At 21.7% G+C, this 18,285-nt stretch overlaps 6 protein-coding genes and 1 long non-coding RNA gene across 15 annotated transcripts; 3 read left to right on the top strand and 4 right to left on the bottom strand.

Moving 5' to 3' along the window:
- Nucleotides 1–348: 348 nt before the first annotated feature.
- Nucleotides 349–5,547, top strand: hpo (serine/threonine-protein kinase hippo). Of its 3 annotated transcripts, none has more exons than XM_003697274.4 (10): nt 349–550; nt 1,053–1,133; nt 1,246–1,426; nt 1,502–1,729; nt 1,816–2,134; nt 2,212–2,345; nt 2,443–2,605; nt 2,676–2,767; nt 2,889–3,083; nt 3,236–5,547. In XM_003697274.4, the coding sequence occupies exons 1-10, from the start codon at nt 537–539 to the stop codon at nt 3,392–3,394; spliced, it is 1,566 nt and encodes a 521-aa protein (XP_003697322.1). In that variant the 5' UTR covers nt 349–536; the 3' UTR covers nt 3,395–5,547. The 3 variants fall into 3 exon arrangements, with proteins under 3 accessions (XP_003697322.1, XP_012347027.1, XP_031774825.1); XM_012491573.3 differs by having other exon boundaries at nt 3,215–5,547; XM_031918965.2 differs by having other exon boundaries at nt 3,189–3,329.
- On the bottom strand, nt 5,548–8,622 carry Snx17 (sorting nexin 17). Of its 4 annotated transcripts, XM_086916247.1 has the most exons (10): nt 8,254–8,617; nt 7,968–8,027; nt 7,689–7,729; nt 7,252–7,617; nt 7,088–7,178; nt 6,772–7,022; nt 6,472–6,678; nt 6,215–6,403; nt 6,033–6,125; nt 5,548–5,973 (listed from the first exon to the last, which is right to left on the bottom strand). In XM_086916247.1, exons 4-10 carry the CDS (start codon nt 7,393–7,395, stop codon nt 5,779–5,781), a joined length of 1,170 nt encoding a protein of 389 aa, XP_086772373.1. In that variant the 5' UTR covers nt 7,396–7,617; nt 7,689–7,729; nt 7,968–8,027; nt 8,254–8,617; the 3' UTR covers nt 5,548–5,778. The 4 variants fall into 4 exon arrangements, with proteins under 4 accessions (XP_086772373.1, XP_086772372.1, XP_086772374.1 ...); XM_086916246.1 differs by lacking the exon at nt 7,968–8,027 and having other exon boundaries at nt 8,254–8,622; XM_086916248.1 differs by lacking the exon at nt 7,968–8,027 and having other exon boundaries at nt 8,211–8,269.
- Nucleotides 8,623–8,806: 184 nt separating this feature from the next.
- On the top strand, nt 8,807–10,136 carry LOC100863862 (small ribosomal subunit protein eS10). Of its 2 annotated transcripts, none has more exons than XM_003697290.4 (3): nt 8,807–9,024; nt 9,516–9,660; nt 9,759–10,136. In XM_003697290.4, exons 1-3 carry the CDS (start codon nt 8,957–8,959, stop codon nt 10,092–10,094), a joined length of 549 nt encoding a protein of 182 aa, XP_003697338.1. In that variant the 5' UTR covers nt 8,807–8,956; the 3' UTR covers nt 10,095–10,136. The 2 variants fall into 2 exon arrangements, with proteins under 2 accessions (XP_003697338.1, XP_003697337.1); XM_003697289.4 differs by having other exon boundaries at nt 9,010–9,093.
- A 327-nt stretch (nt 10,137–10,463) lies between these two features.
- On the bottom strand, nt 10,464–12,124 carry bc10 (BLCAP apoptosis inducing factor bc10). Of its 2 annotated transcripts, XM_086916259.1 has the most exons (3): nt 11,984–12,124; nt 11,601–11,904; nt 10,464–10,662 (listed from the first exon to the last, which is right to left on the bottom strand). In XM_086916259.1, the coding sequence occupies exon 2, from the start codon at nt 11,842–11,844 to the stop codon at nt 11,602–11,604; it is 243 nt and encodes an 80-aa protein (XP_086772385.1). In that variant the 5' UTR covers nt 11,845–11,904; nt 11,984–12,124; the 3' UTR covers nt 10,464–10,662; nt 11,601. The 2 variants fall into 2 exon arrangements, with proteins under 2 accessions (XP_086772385.1, XP_003697344.1); XM_003697296.4 differs by lacking the exon at nt 10,464–10,662 and having other exon boundaries at nt 11,024–11,904.
- On the top strand, nt 11,989–16,108 carry LOC100866354 (DNA repair and recombination protein RAD54B). 2 transcript variants are annotated; one of them, XM_012491544.3, is made up of 10 exons: nt 11,989–12,835; nt 12,929–13,028; nt 13,105–13,197; nt 13,266–13,395; nt 13,488–14,053; nt 14,193–14,925; nt 15,006–15,165; nt 15,266–15,392; nt 15,465–15,695; nt 15,770–16,108. In XM_012491544.3, the coding sequence occupies exons 1-10, from the start codon at nt 12,564–12,566 to the stop codon at nt 15,848–15,850; spliced, it is 2,493 nt and encodes an 830-aa protein (XP_012346998.3). In that variant the 5' UTR covers nt 11,989–12,563; the 3' UTR covers nt 15,851–16,108. The 2 variants fall into 2 exon arrangements, with proteins under 2 accessions (XP_012346998.3, XP_086772338.1); XM_086916212.1 differs by lacking the exon at nt 11,989–12,835 and having other exon boundaries at nt 13,006–13,028; nt 13,086–13,197.
- LOC147656204 (uncharacterized) lies at nt 14,057–14,691 on the bottom strand. Its single transcript, XR_015294841.1, has 2 exons — nt 14,476–14,691; nt 14,057–14,403 (listed from the first exon to the last, which is right to left on the bottom strand). It is a non-coding gene; the product is annotated as an uncharacterized LOC147656204 (long non-coding RNA).
- LOC100863622 (enoyl-CoA delta isomerase 3, peroxisomal) lies at nt 15,842–17,912 on the bottom strand. Its single transcript, XM_003697287.3, has 6 exons — nt 17,144–17,912; nt 16,751–16,917; nt 16,558–16,678; nt 16,349–16,438; nt 16,145–16,285; nt 15,842–16,076 (listed from the first exon to the last, which is right to left on the bottom strand). The coding sequence occupies exons 1-6, from the start codon at nt 17,243–17,245 to the stop codon at nt 15,921–15,923; spliced, it is 777 nt and encodes a 258-aa protein (XP_003697335.3). The 5' UTR covers nt 17,246–17,912; the 3' UTR covers nt 15,842–15,920.
- Between the last annotated feature and the right edge of the window lie 373 nt (nt 17,913–18,285).

The raw sequence follows: 18,285 nt of genomic DNA, 5'->3' as shown, positions 1-18,285 counted from the left end.
CATTTTTCAAAAACTAATTTTTTTTTTTCCATTTTAAATAATATTTTCAATTCATATTTTAAGTATAATTTACAAGATGAAGAAAACTTCAATGTCGCATATGTAGTTACGTGATGATTGGTTATTATTTATTTAAATCTTTTTTAGATATAATTTACTTTAATGAACTCATCTCTTAAAAATATGATATTTGATCGATTTAAAATGAAAATTTAATTCTACTTTTATTTTTATTTTTATTTCTATTTGTCTCCTTATGATAAGTGAAATAATAAATAATGGTAGTATATAATCAATCTAAGCAAGTTCACAGACATTTTATCAACTCTGCTATCTGGAATATTAGATGGTCAATGGTTTTCGATATTTCGGTTGTATGGTTACTTTAATTTATTGACAAAAATGTAACACTTCTATTTTAAATTGACTATGTTTTTACAACCGGAATGATATCTGTTTTATCCACGTTAAGTTATTTATGTAAATATTAAAAGTGTTTTTATTCAAGTAAAAACCTATTGACACGAAAAGCGAAAATGTCTTCGAAGAGGTATTTAATTGTTTTTACTTCGTGTTTTTAAACTTGCAGAACTTTACGAACTTGCAGGTGGAAGTTATTTGTAGCTAAGAGGAATCGTCTTTCAATCTTTTGAGCGTTTCACTTGTTATACTAAACAATTATACAGTATTGATTCTTTGTTTCTTTGTTAACCTGCACATTATCAATTTATTAATATTATTTATTATACTTAAATTTATTTTAATTTTTCTTAATAAATTTTAAATTGAAAAAGTAATAATTTTGAAAATATCTCAATTTATTCTATTATTATAGAAATTAAAAGTCTAATGTATTTATATTTTAATATTAATAAAAAATGATAAAACTATATGTAGACTCATGTAGAAAACTATATGATATAGAGCTTTTACAAGTACTTTGTATAATATAATTTCTAATATAAAAATTAAAATAAAAGTAAATCTAAATTGTTGTACATCATACAATATAAATATCATTTATGTGATTAGGAATTTTATTTTTTTTTCAGTGAATTAAAAAAATTGTCTGAAGAAAGTTTAACCAGGCAACCTGAAGAAGTATTTGATATAATATGCAAATTAGGAGAAGGGTAAGTAAATAAATATGTATGGGAATATATTCAATATTTTTTAATAAAATCAATTTATTAGAAATAAATATTAATGATCTTTAAAATTTTGTCTTATATTTTATTTGTATAGATCTTATGGATCAGTTTATAAAGCATTGCATAAAGAAAGTGGACAGGTGCTTGCCATTAAACAAGTACCTGTTGATACAGATTTACAAGAAATTATAAAAGAAATTTCTATTATGCAACAATGTGATTCTCCATATGTTGTTAAATATTATGGAAGCTACTTTAAAAATACTGATTTATGGGTAATTTTAACAATATAATAAATAAAATATTTTTATTTATCTTTTGCTTGTATTCATCAAAATATAATTTCATAGATCGTAATGGAATATTGTGGAGCTGGATCTGTTAGTGATATTATGAGGTTAAGAAAAAAAACTTTACAAGAAGATGAAATTGCAACAATTCTCAGTGATACTTTAAAAGGTTTGGAATATCTTCATTTGAGAAGGAAAATACATAGAGATATTAAAGCAGGAAATATTTTACTCAATAATGAAGGGCATGCAAAATTAGCTGATTTTGGAGTAGCAGGACAATTAACTGTAAGCTATATGATTTTTTTATCATTATATAAAACAAATCTTTTGATCAATAGAATTAAAAATTAATTTTTAAAAATTTTTTCTAGGATACAATGGCAAAACGTAACACAGTTATAGGAACTCCATTTTGGATGGCTCCAGAAGTAATACAAGAAATTGGATATGACTGTGTGGCAGATATATGGTCTCTTGGTATAACTGCTTTAGAAATGGCAGAAGGCAAGCCACCTTATGGTGATATACATCCAATGAGAGCAATATTTATGATTCCAACTAAACCACCACCTAGCTTTAGAGAACCTGATCAATGGAGTCCTGAATTTATAGATTTTGTCAGTGGGTGCCTTGTTAAAAATCCAGAAGAAAGAGCTACAGCAACTGAACTGTTAAATCATGAATTCATAGGTGAAATATAATTGTGATAATGAAACAAAGTTATTTTTTTTTATTCATACAATAAAATTTTATATTTAATATTACAGGTAATGCCAAGCAACCAAGTATTCTTAGTCAAATGATTGCAGAAGCTCATGAAATACGAGAAAAACAAAGCGCACATCGTGCCCATGTCATAAATAATGTGGCAATTAAAAATCAAAATCAAACAGAAGATTCGGTATTTATTTTTGATATATTGATATTTATTATTATAAATGCTATTATATATAAAAACATATACTAATATATTAATAATAAATGATGTCTATTATAAGGATGAAGAAGATTGTAGTGGAACAATGAAACCACTGCCAGAAGACACGGGAACTTTAGTTCCGAGTCATGATCTTCCAGATACGGGTACACTTGTTTCTGCAATGTTAGATTTGGGAACAATGGTTATTAATAGTGACACCGATACCGAAGCAACTATGAAACGTAAGAAGAAATTGTTTAATGAAAAAAACAATAATGAAGAATAAGGATAATAAATATTGATTATTCACAGGGCATAATACAGGGTCAGTAGAGTCCGGAAAAAAATACCGGCCATTATTTTTAGATCATTTTGATAAAAAAGAAGCACCTGAAATAGGAAAGGTAAGATTTATACACGTATGCATTTTATATCAAATATAAAAATATAAATATATTATGCAAAATATAATATATATATATATATATATATATATACACGAAATTATTATTTCTCACATATTAGGGTAATGGACAAATACTTGGAGTACACAATCAAGATAATGAAAATAAACTAGAATTACGAAGCCCCACGGAATCACAGAGGTTTCAAAGTCACCTACAATTACAGCTTAATCAGATTTCTCATCCTATACAAGAACAGCCTCATAATAACATATCCAAGTTCCAAAATGTTTTTACAGAACGTGATTTCGATTTCGTAAGTAATAAACATTTGTTAATTTTCAAAAAAGATGAAATTAAAATTTTTTTAGTATTTTTAATATTTTTTTTTAAATTTAAAATCAATTGAGTGCCACTTTAGGCATTTTTTAAAAAACTTGAATATAGATAAACAACCATATCCTGCAGCTGAAGTTTCTCTCATACGAGGAATTACAGCAACGAATGGCTAATTTGGATGCGGAAATGGAGAGAGAAATAGATGAGTTGAGAAGAAGGTATCAAACGAAGAGACAACCGATTCTTGACGCTATGGATACCAAACGAAAACGTCAGCAGAACTTCTAACAGTTCAATTATTTTTTTTTATGCAAATAAGTGTGATGATGATAGATAATGATGATAGGGTGTACAGTTGTATAAATGAATAGATTTTATCTCGTTCTTAATTTCATCAAAGAGAAGAGCATTGTTTATTAACGAAGTGTCTATCTTAAAAAGAATGAGTAATAACAGTTAAAAATATTTTTTTTCAAAACAATGTTCTGTTTCTCTTTGAGAATCAAGTACGAGTAATTAATACTAGCCAATAGCCTCACGTCACCAATGTAAATTATTTTACATGATTTAGGTGAACAAGTAATCATTATACTTAATTTTTTATCATTATGTTTATCTGTATACTGTTATTATATTATTCTTATAGAGATATTATGAAATCTTTTCTTTTTCTTTTTTTTTTTTTTTTTTTTTTAAGAATTAAAAATCAAAAGAAATATAAATAATTAATATATTATTTATAGTTTTGTTTTTCGTAGAAAAAAAATATCGGATAAGCATTTATGTGAAATTGATATTTGGTTTTCATCTTACACTAGTCACATATTATGCCATTTGATCATAATATTACATTATTATCATTACTCATACGAAATATGTGCATGGAAGTTATTCCAAAAATATATTTATGTAGTTTTATACACTAATATATTGTTTACTTGTATAAAACATTATTATCAAATAAGTGAAGAATTTATTCTTTCTTTACTGCCATAGATATATTATACGTTTATCTATTGATATAATTAAGTTACAAAATATTCAATTTTTAAATACAAATTGTAAATTTTTTAGTAATATCATTGCACCATGCAAGATTACGATGAGAGTGATAATTTTTCAATGTGAAATATTTAATAAATTAACTTAAAATTAGTCTTCCGTATTAGAACATATTTTGATATTTCAATAATTTTTTAATTATTTAAATTATTGACATAGTCTTCAATAATGACAAGACTTATGATATTTTTTAAATTTATATAAAATTTTATTTTATTTAGAACACATTTTTTACCACATCTAAAATCTTCAAATAAGTTATCATTTTTGTATTGGTAAAGATTACAATACATATTTATGTAAATCGTACCATAAACGCGTGTACGTATCGTTAAGAATATTATAACATAGTGGAGTAATTCTTTGCTGACGTTGGGCTATTTTTCAAGTAGCGGAAATAGATTTATATTACTTAAATGCTATAGCCAGAACTGACTTTTTTGTTTATTTAGGAAGTAACAATACAGAATAACAACATATTTTTGATATAGAAGATATGCACATTATGGTCGAAAAAGATTCAAATATTATTAAATCTAGTCTTTATATGGCCCTACCATGACATATACAAGATTATTAAAACAATAGTATTGAGTTTCATCATTAATAAAAAAAACAGATAATTAAGTTATATTCTTTAAAAAAATCTTAATATTTAAAAAATAAAAAAGCACATCATTCATTGCAATATACAATATATAAACATGTTGTATTATAATAATCTAACAGAATAAATTTTATTTGTGTAAAATTACATTTTGATAGAACATAAATATGTTTGTAGTAAAAAATTTTCTATGTTTATTTTCCACATGTATTATTAAAATATAAAAAGAAAAAATCATGTGGAAGTAATATTGTAAAAAAATAGTTATGCATTTCCATATATTTATCTATTATTCAATATTGAAAAAACACGATCAAATTTTTTTTCTTAAGAATTTACATAGTCTATGAAATAGAGATCTATAATATTTATGAATATAATATATACATGTAGAAGTCTATTTCATACGACAATAGTGAATCTGTTTATTTTTCGCGTTAGAAAAATGCTGTTGTTTTATACTACAGTTTATTGTTTAGGAAATCATTTTAATTTTACATTTTTCTTATAAATTGTATCATTCTCTATATGTTTGGGCAAAATATATAGACTGAAGGCAGAAAATTGTCTTTCAAACAAAAAATTACCTATCTAGTTAGAATTATAATCTCATTACATAGTGTAACGTATGAATTATTTCTGTTTAGTATTAAAATAATGTATATTTTAATTTTCATTTAAAATGAAACAAAATGAAATACAATTGTTAATATAAGACACTGCCTTTTACGTATTTGATTTGAACAATAATAAAGTATTACATATACTATAATTTACTTTAGTTTTGTTTATTTATTTCATTAATTTTACAAATGCTCTTATTATCAATAATATATTTATATATTATACAAAAAAATTGTTACAGATTCGTTGATATAAAAGTTTTATATTTTACATCATTTAAGCATAAAAAATAAAAGTAGCAAAAATACAAGTTAATGCAATTTAAAAAGTTTGAGGTATTTATGATATATTTTTTATCTCATAATTCCAATTTATATATTCATAAATCATCATCACCAATCATGCGAAATGCATTATTTTCCTTAATATCATATTCCAATGTTTGTTTCCCTTGAACCTTATCACTTATATTATTTCTCACATCACTAGATCGTTTTATTTTTACTATTGATAGTCTATCTGCAAGTTTCTTCATAATTGGTTCTGATTTAGAAGGTTGTTTAAAATAATAATTCTAAAATATAACCCAAAGATATAAATAAATAAAATATAAATAATATTAAAATATCATACCTTTTTACTATCTTCAGATTCTTTAGAACTTGATCCTACTGTAATACTTTGTCCATCTCTCATAACATATGTCCAAGATTTTTGTGATACCTTCTATAAAAAAATAGTCTAATATTTAATAACTAAATAATAATAAGAAAATAATTGTGTTTATCAATTAATAGTATTTTCTTTTTATTAACCTGAATCTTATTACTATTATCAATAGTCTTTGATAATAATTCATCAATCATAGCTTGCAAACATACAGACATTAAAATAGCTTGTTCTGATATAACTGTAATCCATTGTAATTGATTTTTAGCAATTAAATATTCAAAAGATAACTCTAAACTAAAATCATCACTTTCTTCACCTCCTCTTTCAGATCCCTAAAATTGAAATAAAACAAGATATTTTATAATATATATAAAAATATTTTTTTTTTATAATTATTTACATTTTGTAATGTAGTTATTCGCCAACAACGCATTCGTGAAACTTTAAATATTTTTTCGTGTTGCTCTTCATTAAATAATATGCGCAAATTTAATTCATTTCTACCAATAGCAATTAATACTCTTGAATTTGGCTGAGGATAATCACAAAAACATGGAGCAAATTGAATATATCCATAATATTTTGAAGTACGTACTATATCTAAATACTAAAGTAAAATTATTATTAAACTTAATATTAGTTGTTATACTTTAATATGATATATATGTACTTTATAATATATTTATATATATAATCATACTTCTTTTTCTTTTCCTTGTTTTTGTAAAACATTGAGTTGATTTTTTAGTTCATCTGTAATATGAATCCATCCCCATTGAATTTCTGCAATTGCTTGAATATATAATAAATTTGTTGCCACTTCATCATTCATTAATTTAAGATCATATCCTATATCCCAATAATTTTTTCCAAGTATAATTCTACTTCCTATAATATGTAGATGTTTAATTGTTATAAAAGGAGATTCAAAATCTTGTAGTTTTCGTAGTACTAAAAATGTATAAAAAGCAAATTAATTGTTAATCATATATAAAATATAACAAAGATATACTCACAATGAATGCTATTTGTTTCATCTTGAGCAACAATAAATAATACAAAATATGAATAATATTGTTCAGATAACTTAAGTTGCTTGTATACTTTCTGTTAAATAAAACATATGAATTATAGTTCTATAATTTTATTATATAGTTATATATTCATATGGCAAAATTACCTTTAAAACTTCACCTGAATGATCCCTTGTAGAAACATTTATTGTTCTTTTGCAACCATTCATAAGAAAAATATCCATAACTTCATTATTAGATGGTCCTCCTATGGTTTCTTGTTGAGCATTTAATAAAAATCCATTTAGCATTCCTGAATTGTTAATAACTGGATTTTGTCCAATTGTTTGAATATACTTTTCTAAAGAAAGGCGACGTTCTTCTTGTTGATTTGTCGTTAAGGGAAAAAATTTTTTAGGTGGAAATAATGGAAGAGATATATCCAAATCTCTTGTTAATTGTTCATGAAGACTATATAATTGTTTATATCTCACAGTACAATGAAATAATCCATTTATATGAATGTTATAACCCTGAAAATTAAGATAAAATAAATATGCATTAATATATAATTACATATATAATATATAACAAATATACTTACAACATATGTATTACCAGCTGCATCAATAAATTCTTGTGTATCTGGTATAGAAAAATGCATTTTTAAAAAATATAATATTAATATTTTAAATTTTTTCTATAATCAAAATACATTGTACATATATAGAATAATAAAATAACAATTTATAATAGATTACAATTATTTAATTGTTTTTTACAAATATGTTAATTTTCAAAAATCTTTAACAAAATCAACATATGTAAAAAGATAATTCAAAATGTATAAAAATATTTATATAAAAAATTTCACATTATGTACAATCAAAAGTGTAGTTGAATTTAGAAATGAATATAAATATATTCCCAAATGTTACTCCATCTGGAAAATAAAATAATAATAAAATACAAACAAAATAAATTAAATAAGAATTTAAATATCTTTTAACTATATACCACGAATACAATTTAACGAATATTGTAACAATTTGAAGTCAAATCCATATATTTTAAATTATATATAATAATATTTTATTTTTACATTATTTCAGTAGATAATACTTACATAATTATTAATTACACGAAATACTTAGATATTGTCTACTTACTTTATTCTCATTATTTATGACGATAGGCGTATTCGTTTTACACCCACTCAATAACTATATTCTAAAAATTAACACTGACGCATTTTTTATAGTGATTACGTTAATATATTTATTACAATGATCAATACTATAGTTCAATATAATTTATAAAGTGTTTGTTATAAAAAAATATACAAATTTCATAATTTATATTTCTAAGTCAAAAAGTATATAACTATTTATATACGATTTTATAAATTCATGTTATAATTTTATTTTTTAATATTTTAAAATTTACTTAATTTTTCTCATTCTTAATATTTTGTTTTGTAATTTCAGAGGCGCCACGGCGCCTTTATTAACATCTTCTGTTTTCGAATATACTAGATTAGAGACTCATTTGAAAATTTCAATTTGTACAAACTTTCAACAAAAAAATATTTTTTATTATTAAAAATTAAAATTTATCTAAAATCTGTATTAGATTAAATATATTTGAATGCATTAAATATCTTTTCTTATATTTCTTTTATTAAAATTAAAAGCCAAAAAATAAATTCAAATATTATATTTTATATATAACGTATAACATATGAGTTAAAAAAAATAAAAATTTATAATTTAATACATAAATTATTTTTAAGCTAAATCAAATTAAAATAAATTTTTATATTTTCACTAAACATTTTCCATTTCCGGTTAATCTCGAACGATATATCGATTTATGTATTTAAAGTATCGAATGTACGAAACATTTCTTTCCGATAAAAGCCTCATATTGTTTAACGTCAAGTATGTTAGATATTTTAAGTCTATCTATTTTAATCGTTTGCAATCTTTGATTTTATAAAAAAATACGAGGTTTGTTAAATTACTTACTTTTTGCCAAATTGAAGAATTTTCATATAATTGGTATTTTTTTTATTAATATTATAATAAACGATATTGAGGTTAAACTAATTTAAAAGAATGTTTGCCTTTCTTTTATTTATATCGTAATATTAATTTATATCTTTAATGTTTATAATATTAATATTAAAATTAAGATATTGATTTGTATAATTTAATTATATTAAGATTTGTGTAATATATAAAATTTTCTTATAATTCTAACAAATTCTAATTTTTTTCATTTTTTGTTTAAAATATGTTCCTAATCATATCTATTTAATTTTCTGATTAAATTATATTGTTTTAAAATATATCTTATTTTTTTATTTATGAATTAAAATTACATTATTTTAATAACAACTGAATTTTAATTTTTTTTTTATTATTTTTAGAATGTTGATGCCAAAAAAGAATCGTGTAGCAATTTATGAATATCTCTTTAAAGAAGGTGTTATGGTTGCAAAAAAAGATTATCATGCACCAAAACATCCAGAGTTAGAATGTATTCCTAATCTTCAAGTTATTAAGGCTATGCAGGTAATATATGACATAATTATATATGATCATCTTTATATTGTTTGTTTTTTATTGTTTAACTTCTGTCATTATAATTAAATTCTTATGTATTTTTTTAGTCTTTAAAATCTAAAGGATTTGTTAAAGAACAATTTGCTTGGAGACATTTTTATTGGTATTTAACAAATGAAGGCATTGAATATTTACGTGGATATTTGCATTTACCTCCTGAAATTGTACCTTCCACACTTAAGAGACAAACAAGATCAGAAACAACAAGGCCAAGACCTGCAGCAGGTGCAAGAAGTGAAGCATCTAGACCTACAGAAGATCGTGCTGGATATAGACGAGGTCCAGGAGGTCCAGCAGGTCCTGGTGATAAAAAAGCTGATGTTGGTGCCGGTACAGGAGATGTTGAATTTCGCGGTGGTTTTGGACGTGGTAAACCACAATAATATTTTAATGTAAAATAATAAATAAAATTTAATAATATACAAGTGTAATATTTTAATTCTTTACCTAAATAATAATTTTAATATATAAAAATTTTAAATAATTAAATAAATTTAATAAGTAACATAAAGAAAAACAAAATAAAAAAAAAATTTATTATGATAATTTTATTATTTATATTTAATTATTTTACATCTTTTATTGCATTATAAAAGTGTACATTCAATTACAAATTGTATAGTTATATTATTAATACATAAATTTATAAATGGAAGCAAAAAAAAGTAATTTGTATACAATTACAAAACATAATTATTATATAAACAAATTTTTAACAAAAAAACATAGCTAGAAACATTACAGACAGATAATTTGGACTAATGCAAAAATTTTATTAAAAAACTTGTAATCATTTCATCAAATGAAACAGGAATTTATACAATATTTGTACAATACATAAGTTTTCCTTTTATAATTTTCTGAATTTTCAATGTAAAATTTCTCAAGCTGTTTTTGACTACTGTATCAATATCTCTTATATTTTCTCTTAATATGATGAAATATTAATACCTATATTCAATAAAAAAAAATATTTGTAACATAAGACATGATATATTTTGTTCATTTTCCATATGCTATGTTTGATAAAATAAATACATAAAAATTATAAATTATTATTAGCAAACTTTATATACAACTAAATAACTTCAACATATTGAAAGTTTTGAATTAATGTATTAGCGCAATATATATTTCTATCGCTTGTCATATTTATTTAATAAATATTATTATATAATTAATTTTATATAATTTTCATATAATGTAAAATACTTTTATTTTTTCATTCAATAATTACCAATTATACTCTGCTTAATTATTTATTTAGAATAATTTATGAACAAAATAATGATTCATTTAAAAATTTTAATAATTTTTGTAAAATGGTTTGGGAAATTTATTCAAATTAAATAAACTATAAAAATGTTAATTTTTTAGATATACAATAACATACAATAACAAAATAAAATTAACATTTTTAAATAAAAAAAGTGTTATACATAGTGTATAATTAGACAGTAGGATTAAATTAATGAAATTAAGCATAAATATATATACAAAAAATGTATCTTAATTCTATAATATTAAACTATTATAATTTTACATTTGGAAGTTCCTTAATTTCATGCAAATTTTTTGTAACCTAGCAAATTTTTTGTAACCTAGCAAATTTATTCTTTTGTGTATATAAATACATATCATTAATACATATATGTACATATTTGTATATATGTACATATATAAATACATATACCATGTATAACACCTATAAAAACTACAATTAAGATTATAAAATCATATTTGCATATCATTAATAAGATTCATATATATGTGTAATATATATGAATTCTATGAATAGGTTACGTTATTAACGAATTAATTAGACATATCCTTCTAAAAAAAATAAAGGTGGAGGCATTTTTTAATTTAAGAATAAACATTCTAATAACCTTAACTATTGTCACATCTCACTGTATCACAATTTGTACTCCAAAGGAGACAATTACCAATTCCACTATAACAAATTAGGAAAACTGCAAGAAGAAATACTAAACTACAAACAGTACATGGTTTTCGTTCTAGGAAGAATCCAATTAGATAAAGTGCCATAAACATGACATGCGTTTGCAGTAGTGCTGGATTTACTGGTTTTGGTATCAGCAGTACTGGAATTAACCACTGTAGGCAATACATCCTCTTTTTCTTGTTTTTAAAGATGTATTTAAACTAGTTATTTCATCTATGACAAAACATCTGAAAAGAAATAAATAAATTACTTTCCTTTCGTTTATTTATGAATTCACTTTTTACACGCACTATGATCTTTTCGTACCTTATATGGAAGCACTATAATGTTCTCGAAACATCTCGTCCTTCAAAATTGAAACAATTGGATTATACATATGTATAATAGTACCTTCTCACATGCTAGTACAAATATTTCTTCTGAATTTTTCCAAATATGAGATTACACACATCTACAAATTAAATAGGAATATACAGCTTATACAGTTTATCTTACTGTTTCATGAAAACAACCTTTAAATTATTTTAGAAAATTAAAAAATTATTTTAAAATTACTTCAATAATTTTATAATTATTTTATATAATTTCTATAAGAATTAAAATTTCTATTTATTATATTACTTAATTTTTTATTTATTTTTTATCTTTATACTAAAAATCAAATTAAGATGACAAGTTTGCTTCATAGTATTAATTTAAAAATTTCTATTCTTTTACGCGGGAATAACTAAAATTTTATCAAAGTTTATAAGTATAATCAGAGTAGTAACAGTGCAACTTATTTGAATATTTAGAATTGAGATTAATATGTAATAATAGGTATTATGTTTATATTTTCATTTTAGTAATTTAATAATAATTTTAAATAAAATATAAAATATCTAATATGTATCGTAAAAATTTAGAAAATATTTCGAAACATCAACAAATAGCATGTACTAATTTCAAAAAGAATTTAGAAAATAATATTAATACTTTATCTGAAAATTCACAACAAACTTTTATTAGAGATACAACAAAAATTCTGGATTTATTTAAAAACCCTATTACAAATTGTATAAAAAACGTACAAAAAGAAAATGTTTCAAGAAAGAAAGAAGAAGACAATATAATTACGATTAAAAAAAATATATCCACTAATACTGATATGAACAAAATGTATGTACACTTATATGAATATGTAATTATATAGTAATTATTAATATATATAATTATTTATTTATTAATATATATAATTATTTCTTTTTATAGCATTTTTAATGTATTAATAGGTAAAAAGACTATGAGAAAACATAAAAAATGGGATGATGATGGAACATTGGAAGTTATAGGAAAACATGCAATCTTAAAAGTAATATATTTAAATAAATTGTATATATATATTTTATTATTGAAAATATAAAAAAAGTTGTATATTTGTAATATAGGATATAGAAGGCAATATTATCCATAAAGCTATAGTTAATCCAGAAGTTTTGACAGAAGGTTTTAGAATGTATATAGATAATAAAGAAATTGAGGTAAAAATAATTGAAACATATAAATAAATTAATGAAATGCATTAAATTAATCATCAAAATATTTATAGATAATTGATAGAGTACTGCCCAAATATATGCTCAGTAGATCTATTCCAGAAAAAATTTCAGAACCACCTACAAAGAAGTTAAAAACATCAATTTCTAAACCATATCTTCCTTTAGAATGTTTATATACAGGTATAATGTATCAAAAGAATTATTTTATATCTTTTATATTAAAAAAACTTATATTATAAAAAAAATATATCAATTTTTATGTTTTATTATAGATATAAAATTGAAATGCAGTCCATTTGTAATGCCATCTATAAATATTTCACAGGATTGGACAAAAAACATATTACAAAATGAAAAAGAAGTATCTATAGATGCTTGTTTAGTAAATGTACTTAGACCACATCAACGTCATGGTATTGTATTTTTATATGAATGTATTATGGGCTTAAAAGTACCTAATTATTTTGGAGCAATTTTGGCTGATGAAATGGGACTTGGAAAAACATTACAATGCATTACAATTATTTGGACATTATTAAAAAAAGGACCATACGGATATCCAATATTAAAATATGTATTAATAGTAACTCCTAGTAGTTTGTGTAACAACTGGAATAAAGAATTTAAACATTGGTTGGGTTTTCATAGAATATCTCCATATGTTGTAAATGCTAAAAACAAACCAAATAATTTCAAGAAACAAATAAGAAATTCAGTTATGATTATTAGCTATGAAATGCTTATCAAATATCGACAAGAAATTGAACAAATAGCTTTTGATTTAATTATATGTGATGAAGGTCATCGATTAAAAAATAATGATATAAAGACAACAAAGGTATCGTTTTCAATATTCAGTTTTATTAATTAAAAAAAGAAGAAAGCTTAATATTATAAAAAATATTATATATAAAGATATATAAAATATATAAAATATAGATATATAAGATTTTAATATATTATAAATTTTTTTCTAGATTTTGAGTAATTTGAATTGTAAAAGAAGAATACTTTTAACTGGAACTCCTGTGCAAAATGATTTGCAAGAATTTTTTGCATTGATTGATTTTGTAAATCCTGTTATATTGGGCAGTAGTTCTGAATTTAAAAATTATTATGAAAAACCTATAGTTGCATCACAATGTCCTAATGCATCATGTCATGTTATATCTCTTGGAACTGAAAGAGCTAATGAGTTATATGAAAAGACTAAATGTTTTATATTAAGACGTACACAAGAAATAATTAATAAATATTTACCTTCTAAGCATGAATTAGTTATATTTTGTCGTTTATCAGATGAACAAGAAGATTTGTATTCAAGAATCACAAATTTATGGTTCAATAAAAATGTATTACCAAATAATAATATACCACATTTAACTTTAATAACAGCTCTTAAAAAGATTTGTAATCATCCAGAATTATTTTATAATGATAAAAATGATCTATGTTTGAATAAGGTTTCTATAAAAAATATTACAAGAAAGGGATATTATGGAAAGATTTCAATTGTACAAACATTAATAAGAAATTTAAAAAAAACTAATGAAAAATTAGTATTAATTTCATATTATACACAAACACTTGATTTACTGGAAAGAGTTTGTAATATGGAATGTTTACAATTTCTTAGATTAGATGGTAATACAACAAGTAATACAAGATCTAAAATTATAGAACAATTCAATTCAACAAATGATAACAATAGTAAGTATATGTAATGTAAGTATGTAATGTTTAATTTTAGAGTTAGCATGATTTTTTAAATGTTTATAAAATGGTTGCAGAAGTATTTTTATTAAGTGCAAAAGCTGGTGGAGTTGGATTAAATTTACCTGGAGCATCTCGACTTATATTATTTGATTCAGATTGGAATCCAGCATCTGATTCACAAGCTATGGCAAGAATTTGGAGAGATGGTCAAAAAAATGATGTTTATATATTACGGTTTGAATATTTTTCATAAGTTATAAATAAATATATTAATATATCATAAAAATTTTTATAACAATATAATATGTCAATATGTCATAAATAAAATTTATAGATTACTGACAACAGGTACTATCGAAGAAAAGATTTTTCAAAGACAAATTAACAAAGCAAATTTAAGTGAAACTGTGGTAGATTTAAATTATTTCTCTTCTATTAAATTATCTATGAGTGATTTAAAGGTATTTGTTTTATATTTTTTAAATATTTTTAAAATAGTATGAAATAACATATAATGTGCATAATATTTATAGGATTTGTTTACATTAACAACAAATACAAATAGTTTAACACATGATTTAATGAAGTGTTCTTGTAATGGATATAAAGTGTCGGAAGAGATATCAAAAGAATCACATCAAGAAAATAATAGAGAATATCAATTTCTTCTAGAAGATAAAATGCCAAATGTCAAAAATTTAACAATAAATCAACTTTTGAAATGGGAACATTATCAACAACCAATCCCAAACAAAATAATTCAAGTAAGAATAATTTCATATTAAATATCATATAAAATAATATGTATTAATAATAACTGTTTTTATATATTTTATAGGAAATTATGCTGTCAGAAGTGTCTGATAATATAACTTTTATATTAAAAAATTCTGTATTAAATAAGACAAAATTAAATTAATAAAACAAATATTTATATTATATAAAAAATATATTATACATAAAATATATATAATGGAAAGTAGAAATATTTAAATTTTGTTTTTATGTAACATAAAATTTTTTAATTTTTCTATGAAATCAGTAGATTGTATATGTTTTATAAGTTCAGTACATTCTTCTGCATTAACTTCCAATAAAATGTTCTGATTCCATTTTTTAATTAAATGTTTAATTGCTAATATAGACTGAAAAATAAAGTTTGAAATAATTATATCAATATACTGTATTTTTTTACATAAACATATTAACTTACCTCTGATGAAAGTTTAGTTAATTTTTTTAAATATATCCAAACTTCATCTAAACATTCATATTTATATATTTCACTAACTAAACCATATTGTTTAGCTTCAAATGCATTCATTTTATATCCTAAATATAACATATCACTAGCCTAAAATTTTAAAAAAATTTTAAATTAATCATAAATAATAAAACTACATACAACTTTAAATACCTTAGATTTCCCAAATATTTTAGGAAATGTATATGTAGAACATCCTTCTGCAATAAGACCCAAGCTTGTAAATGGAGTTTGAAAGTATGCCTATAATATAAAAAATAGAATAATTATAGAATAGTAAAATAATTATAATTTAAAGAAAATAATGAATTATAACTATATATGTGAAAGCCAATTAAGATATAAGATAACTATAAAATTACCGTATCTGATGCATATGTCATATCAAATAATGGAAGCATTGTCACCGCAATTCCAATTGCAGGACCATTTACAACAGCTATTAAAAGTTTGGGATATGTAATTAACATGTCTACAAATTTTCTGTAAAATTATTATTGAAATTTATAATGAAAATTTTAATTATTAAAAATTTTTTATAAGATTAATACTTACTTAAAATCATTAATAATACTTTTGATATCAAAATCATCTTGGTTTGTTAATAAAGACACAAAATCATTTCCACTACTAAAAAAATTTCCAGTACCAGTCAAACATATTGCATGTATAGTATTATCTTCAATAGATTTATAGAAGATTTCTAATAAATTTTTATACATCTAACAAAAAATTTATTATTAATATTTCGGATAAACTTTTACATTGTTATTATTTTATTATAATTAATGAAATAATTATTAAAAATTATATTTAATTTTGATGTTATATTAATTTAAAAATTAAAATCTAATTTTTATGACATATATACGAGGTTATTTTAATTCTTAAATAGGATATAAAAGTAAAATTAGTTAGATACTAACAATAATTTTAAAAATTACGTACAGAATTGGTAATAGCATTTTTCTTTTCTGGTCTATTTAATGTAATTTTCAATAAACCATTTTCTACACAACATATAATATCAGATAAATTTTCATATTCCATTGTATAAAATAATAATTATATTTAATATGTATATTCTCTATATTAATAAAAAATAAATATATGATATTATATATATTATATGACTTATTTTTTATATTAAAAAACGATATTTATATTACACAAATATATTTAATAGAATCGTAAATTCTTCTAAAATCATTAATATGATTTAATAAAAAATTATATTATTAAATGCAATTAAATTATAATAATGTAATTATTTGATATCATATATTTAACAAATACCAATCAATTAGATAAATAATATTAAATATAATAAATTTCCTAAATTATTTGGAATATAATAAACCATTATATACTAATATATATAACCAATATATATAATTATACTGTTTATGTAATATTATATTGATTTTAAATGTATTTTATTTTTTTGTTTTTTTCGAATAAGTCAAAATTTATTTAATCAAATAATAATAATAATTTCCACAATAAAATTAATATAAAAATATAAATTCAAAAATATTATATATTAATTAAATTAAAAAATATTGAATATTATCAGTGTTTTAATATATTTCACAGAATAATGAATTATTTAATTAAATGTTAGTAGAACATATCTTTTGCACATAATTTACAGAAATCAAAAATTTTATTGTATTAATGTATACACTATAGTTGCATTGAAAAAATTATATCAAACAGATAAAAGATATAACATAAAAAAATTCATTATATATTTACAATATTTTTATTATATATTTTTAAATAAATATTAAAGAAGAAAAGTTGTAATTTAATAAATGATTTGTTCTATTTTAATAACATAAGTAAACATTACAAATAATCGTTCTTACTTTTTGTTATATAACTAGTATTGCTTCTCAGTTAAATACTTGCTTGTTTTGTAACTGATGATAATCGCAATTTTTTTTATTCTTAATAGTATCATTTAATTAAAATATAAGTACTGTAAAAGTAAAATTCTTGCACTATATCTATGATCATATCTGAAATACATATTTCTTCACGACTAGCATTTGTAATATGCTGTCTACTAAAAATTATCAAGTTTA

Source organism: Apis florea, unplaced genomic scaffold (assembly GCF_048593485.1).
Source record: "Apis florea isolate Af1SG1 unplaced genomic scaffold, ASM4859348v1 contig_3802_pilon, whole genome shotgun sequence".
NCBI lineage: Eukaryota > Metazoa > Arthropoda > Insecta > Hymenoptera > Apidae > Apis > Apis florea.
Note: the sequence above shows the minus strand (reverse complement) of the source record. Positions and strands in the feature narration are given on the sequence as shown.

Excerpts from the sequence above, each read along its gene's own strand:
- hpo (XM_012491573.3), top strand. Across the intron at positions 2,606-2,675 it reads TACCGAAGCAACTATGAAAC|GGCATAATACAGGGTCAGTA; the intron begins GTAAGAAGAAAT and ends GATTATTCACAG. Across the intron at positions 2,768-2,888 it reads AAGCACCTGAAATAGGAAAG|GGTAATGGACAAATACTTGG; the intron begins GTAAGATTTATA and ends CTCACATATTAG.
- LOC100866354 (XM_012491544.3), top strand. The coding sequence starts at position 12,564 with ATGTATCGTAAAAATTTAGAAAATATTTCGAAACATCAACAAATAGCA. Across the intron at positions 13,198-13,265 it reads TAGATAATAAAGAAATTGAG|ATAATTGATAGAGTACTGCC; the intron begins GTAAAAATAATT and ends AAATATTTATAG. Across the intron at positions 15,166-15,265 it reads AATGATGTTTATATATTACG|ATTACTGACAACAGGTACTA; the intron begins GTTTGAATATTT and ends TAAAATTTATAG.
- LOC100863622 (XM_003697287.3), bottom strand. The coding sequence starts at position 17,245 with ATGGAATATGAAAATTTATCTGATATTATATGTTGTGTAGAAAATGGT. Across the intron at positions 16,679-16,750 it reads AGTATTATTAATGATTTTAA|AAAATTTGTAGACATGTTAA; the intron begins GTAAGTATTAAT and ends ATAATTTTACAG. Across the intron at positions 16,286-16,348 it reads AAATATTTGGGAAATCTAAG|GCTAGTGATATGTTATATTT; the intron begins GTATTTAAAGTT and ends TTAAAATTTTAG.
- Snx17 (XM_086916245.1), bottom strand. The coding sequence starts at position 7,748 with ATGCATTTTTCTATACCAGATACACAAGAATTTATTGATGCAGCTGGT. Across the intron at positions 7,023-7,087 it reads TGAAACAAATAGCATTCATT|TACTACGAAAACTACAAGAT; the intron begins GTGAGTATATCT and ends ATACATTTTTAG. Across the intron at positions 5,974-6,032 it reads AATCTGAAGATAGTAAAAAG|AATTATTATTTTAAACAACC; the intron begins GTATGATATTTT and ends GTTATATTTTAG.
- LOC100863862 (XM_003697290.4), top strand. The coding sequence starts at position 8,957 with ATGTATTTAAAGTATCGAATGTACGAAACATTTCTTTCCGATAAAAGC. Across the intron at positions 9,025-9,515 it reads CTCATATTGTTTAACGTCAA|AATGTTGATGCCAAAAAAGA; the intron begins GTATGTTAGATA and ends TATTATTTTTAG. Across the intron at positions 9,661-9,758 it reads AAGTTATTAAGGCTATGCAG|TCTTTAAAATCTAAAGGATT; the intron begins GTAATATATGAC and ends GTATTTTTTTAG.
- bc10 (XM_086916259.1), bottom strand. The coding sequence starts at position 11,844 with ATGTATTGCCTACAGTGGTTAATTCCAGTACTGCTGATACCAAAACCA.